The sequence below is a fragment of the Chanos chanos genome, chromosome 6, assembly GCF_902362185.1.
Source record: "Chanos chanos chromosome 6, fChaCha1.1, whole genome shotgun sequence".
In the NCBI taxonomy this organism is placed as follows: domain Eukaryota; kingdom Metazoa; phylum Chordata; class Actinopteri; order Gonorynchiformes; family Chanidae; genus Chanos; species Chanos chanos.
Genome location: NC_044500.1, coordinates 49612058 through 49617057, shown reverse-complemented (window position 1 = coordinate 49617057; position 5000 = coordinate 49612058). Strand labels below are relative to the sequence as shown.

The 5000-nt window shown below is 47.0% G+C and overlaps 1 protein-coding gene across 4 annotated transcripts in view; it reads right to left on the bottom strand.

Moving 5' to 3' along the window:
- scn8ab (sodium channel, voltage gated, type VIII, alpha subunit b) overlaps positions 1-5000 on the bottom strand; it is a 69479-nt gene that overhangs the window by 21799 nt on the left and 42680 nt on the right. For all 4 annotated transcript variants that reach the window (XM_030776999.1, XM_030777001.1, XM_030776998.1 and 1 more), the window contains exons 14-16: positions 2118-2291; positions 937-1293; positions 182-664 (exon numbers count right to left, since the gene is read on the bottom strand). In XM_030776999.1, the coding sequence (XP_030632859.1) occupies positions 182-664; positions 937-1293; positions 2118-2291 (1014 nt within the window). The remainder of the gene's footprint in view (positions 1-181; positions 665-936; positions 1294-2117; positions 2292-5000) is intronic.

The window sequence follows — 5000 nt, the reverse complement described above, 5'->3', positions numbered from 1 at the left end:
TCCCCCATTCTCCACACGTCCTCCCTCATTCTCCACACCCCCCCCATTCTCCACACCTCCTCCATCATTCTCCACACCTCCTCCCTCATTCTCCACACCTCCTCCTTCTCCACACCTCCTCCCTCATTCTCCACACCTCCTCCCTCATTCTCCACACCTCCTCCCTCTCCCTCCTCCCCACACGTACGTCTTTGCTGTTCTCCACGTCCGACTCGCTGCTGAAATCCTCCGTGTTGAGGTTCTCGAAGTCAGATTCTCCGACAGCGATGGGAACGCGGACGGTCAGGTTAGGGTTGTGGATAAAGGACATGCGGTCCTCGTCGATCATGTACTTCCCCACGCTGCTGCCGATCCCGCTGGTCGTCCCGTTCCCGTTTTTCTGGTAGTCCAGCTCCCCGCGGTTAATGTCCACGCCCGTGTGGTTGGCGATGCACTTGAGTTTGTCATCATACATGTCGTCGAGCGGCTTGTCCTCGTCCTCCAGCGGTTTCTTCTTCAGTACGGTCGCCACCAGAATGCGCACGTGTGCCTTCAGCCAGGCAATGCCTTTCTTTATGCGAATGACCGATATCTGCAGATTATTCATCTCACCATCATCATCTGTGGCAGCCAGATTATCAGCACTGAACGAGCTGAGGAGCAAGGCCAGAAACAGGTTCAACACCTGGAGAGAGAGAGGAGAGGAGAGGAGAGGAGAGGAGAGGAGAGAGACAGGAGACAGGAGAGGAGAGGAGAGGAGAGGAGAGGAGAGGAGAGGAGAGGAGAGGAGAGAGACAGGAGAGGAGAGGAGAGGAGAGGAGAGAGACAGGGAGAGGAGAGGAGAGGAGAGGAGAGGAGAGAGACAGGAGAGGAGAGGAAGAGACAGTTAGGGAAGATGGAAAAAGATAAAGTCAGATATAGATAGCAGAAGACAGAAAAAGAGAGAGATGGTCTCACCACCAGGTTTCCAATGACCATGACCATCATGAAGACGGTGAGACACATGGTCTGTCCAGCCACCTCCATACAGTCCCACATGGTCTCGATCCACTCTCCGCACAGAACTCGAAACACAATAAGAAACGAGTGGAAAAAATCGTTCATGTGCCAGCGAGGCAGCTCGCAGTCCTGAGCGATCTTACACACACAGTCTTTATAGTTCTTCCCAAACAGCTGCATCCCCACCACGGCGAAGATGAAGACAATGATGGCCAACACCAGGGTCAGGTTTCCCAGAGCTCCCACTGAGTTACCAATGATCTTAATTAGCATGTTCAGAGTGGGCCACGACTTCGCCAGTTTAAACACCCTCAACTGGAGAGGAGAGAGAAGGGAAGAGAAAACGGGACAAAGTGAAACATTAGGGACAGGTGAGACAGGTATGACAGGTGAGACAGGTGAGACAGATCTGACAGATATGACAGGTGAGACAGGTATGACAGGTATGACAGATGAGACAGGTATGACAGATATGACAGGTGAGACAGGTATGACAGATATGAGAGGTATGACAGGTGAGACAGGTATGACAGATATGACAGGTGAGACAGGTATGACAGATATTACAGGTGAGACAGGTGTGACAGGTGAGACAGGTGAGACAGGTATGACAGATATTACAGGTGAGACAGGTATGACAGGTGAGACAGGTATGACAGGTGAGACAGGTATGACAGATATGACAGGTGAGACAGGTATGACATATATTACAGGTGAGACAGGTATGACAGGTGAGACCGGAGGTTGAGATGGCTGGGTTTGGAAGGGTGAGAGATGAAGGGATGGGATGTCTAGGGTAGAAACAGAAAATGGGTGGAGTGAAAGATTAAAAGGATAGATTCTGGTGTGGCTAGAGATGACAGGAGGTCTATGAAATGTGGGACTAGAGCTGGAAAGGGGTGGGTCTTAAATATTAAGGGGCGGGGCTTACAGATTAAGGGTGGGTTATGACATGTGGCAAAAACCGAAACAGAGGGGAGGAGAGTGGGTGGAGTTAAAGATGTGTGATTGGTAGAACAGGCAATAGATGCAATGTGCTCCTATAACTGGATGAGAGGCGTGGTTTAGAAATGGGTGCGGACTGGCACAGATGGAGGAGGTGTTAAAGGATGGTGATCAGCAGACACAGACGGACTCACCAATCTGAATGACCTGAGTACAGACAGACCCTCCACATCAGCAAGTCCCAGCTCCACCAAACTGAGACTAACGATAAAACCGTCAAAGATGTTCCAGCCCTCCTGAAAGTAGTAATATGGATCCATAGCAATCAGCTTGGCAAACATCTCAGCTGTGAAGATCCCTGTAAAGACCTGAGATTGAGAGAGAGAGAGAGAGAGAGAGAGAGAGAGAGAGTGAGAGAGAGACAGAGAGAGAGAGAGTTCAGTTCTTCTCTGTTCAAACAGCCAGAGAAACATGACTAAGGAAAAACATGCCACTGAACTGACCGACTGCAATAATGGGTGAACTGGTGAGGGCAGAGCTGTGGTGTGGGGAGCCACGACAACTGGACTGGGTCCGTGATGTAAGACATTATCCCCCTACAGATTCATCTAGTACAACATCAGTCTATTCTTCTGGATGTCTTCATGCAGTATCTATCCATCTGTCTACCTGTCTGTCTTTCTATCTATCTGTCTGTCTATCTATCTGTCTATCTACCTATCTGTCCGTCCACCCGTCTATCTATCTATCTACCCCTCTGTCTACCTGTCTGACTGCCTGTCTATCTATCTATCTATCTATCTATCTATCTATCTATCTATCTATCTATCTATTCAAAATCGCTCACTAGACTCAGCCTTTGTCACATGACATTAGTGGAATGGAATGCTGTTAGCCTGGTGACCAGAAATCTGTGACCCTTTAGTCCTGCGAATGTTCAGGGCCAGGTGGTTGTCACGGTAACAGTTTCACTCCTGGTGATGCCAATGATTGTGATGTCACAGATAGATGTGATGATGTGATTGTTGTTGTATTTGACTGAGCAGTCAGGGGTGAGGAGTGCATAGAGATCAGTACTGCAGGCATCCCAGTGTTGAGAAGGTGACTTGATCTGTTCTCAGCACCTGTAGACTACCTGTAAGGGATCCCAGTATCTGGGTACTAGAGGTCTAGAGAAACATCATTATCTGTCTCTGTCTCTGTCTCTGTCTCTGTATCTGTCTTTGTGTCTGTCTCTGTCTCTGTCTCTGTGTCTGTCTCTGTCTCTGTCTCTGTATCTGTGTCTGTGTCTGTTCAACCAACAATATTATCTGTCTCTGTCTCTGTCTCTGTGTCTGTCTCTGTCTCTGTCTCTGTATCTGTGTCTGTCTCTGTATCTGTGTCTGTTCAACCAACAATATTATCTGTCTCTGTCTCTGTCTCTGTCTCTGTCTCTGTGTCTGTCTCTGTCTCTGTCTCTGTATCTGTGTCTGTGTCTGTTCAACCAACAATATTATCTGTCTCTGTATCTGCATTCAGATCGTGCACCTGAAGTGGGTGTGGTTTATACTGGAGGTCAGGTTAAATTGGGTAAATGTTGTATTTTTGAATCTAATTCATTGGCAATGCAAAAGCATCAGATAGATTTATTATTGGCACATAATCAATTATGAAATATATTTCCACATCCACAGACTGTACTTTTCATCTCTCTCTCTCTTTTTTTTTTATTTTTGCTTTTATTTTTAAGTTTTATCAACTGTCTGAAACCCCTCCCCCACCACCCCTGGGGTTGAAGGGAATCATCTTAAATTCTAATGATGCTGCGTTCACGTTTCTTGATGTGTTGACGTTACTGCACTGAATTACGTGAATTACTATTTTACAACAGTAGTTTGCACTGACTCGATGGGGGCGACTACAGAATATAGTGATCACTTTTCAATAATGTGTAGCAAATGAAAGGACTAGTTAGTGAAATCATAGTCCTGTGTTGCAGACAGAATGGGCGTTTTATCTTGTGGCCACCCACAATGATGTGAATCGATTTGAAGAAACATAATGGCTGACACACAAACATGTCAATCGTGTTTTTTTTTTCCAGAATGATAACAAGCAGCTGGCATCTCACCTGCCTTGCACGGCCAGAGACGTGGGTCTGTAAAGTGACCCGTCTGGACTGAGTCTAGACGACCCCCTGTACTGTGCAGTTAGAATGAAAGAGCTTTCCCAAGTACTTCAGTCAAACATGTTCTCTTAGTTTTCCTGGCCAGTGGTGACAAGGTGGCTTTCTGGGATCACACAGCGGCGCTCCAGCTGAAGTCAATGAGACACGAAAATTGTCTCGGGATACATGGGCTAGTGGTGAACACAGGTTTTAAGGATCTGAGATGAAACACTCTCTGGATCAGCTTCAGAGGTGTGAGAGCCCTGGCTGTAGGTTAGGGTTGGAGTTCGGGTCCCTGGCTGTAGGTTCAGTGTTAGGGTTAGGCTTAGAGTCCGGGTCTCTGGCTGTAGGTTCAGTGTTAGGATTAGGGTTAGAGTTTGGGTTAAGGTCAGGGCAAGGGTCAAAGCAGATGAAGAATGTTAGTGTGGTATAGGACAAATTCTGGATGCACATTTTGCTCCCGGGTAGGATCTGTGGACGGACCCCATTCCAGGATTTTAACTGGCTCCGTACGTTTGTGCTCAGCTTAATCTGAACAGACACTGTGGTCTACCACACGTGAGAAAAATGCTCCAGATGGTTTTGTTTATAGACAGAGTGTGTTGCGTTCTGGTCAGGTTTATGGAGATGACACACACAGAGCAGTGTGACAGAGTGGAATTTCTCCAGGTTTATGGAGATGGGTCCAGAACTATGTGATGGAGTGGTTGAACATAATCAGCTGAAGATGGTCTTTGCGGTTAAACACGAACCTTTTTAATTTAGAGACATTATCTGGTCTTTGCGGTTAAACACGGACACGTTTAATTTAGAGACATTATCTGGTCTTTGCGGTTAAGCACGGACACGTTTGATTTAGAGACATCTGGTCTTTGCGGTTAAGCACGGACACATTTGATTTAAAGACATCTGGTCTTTGCGGTTAAGCACG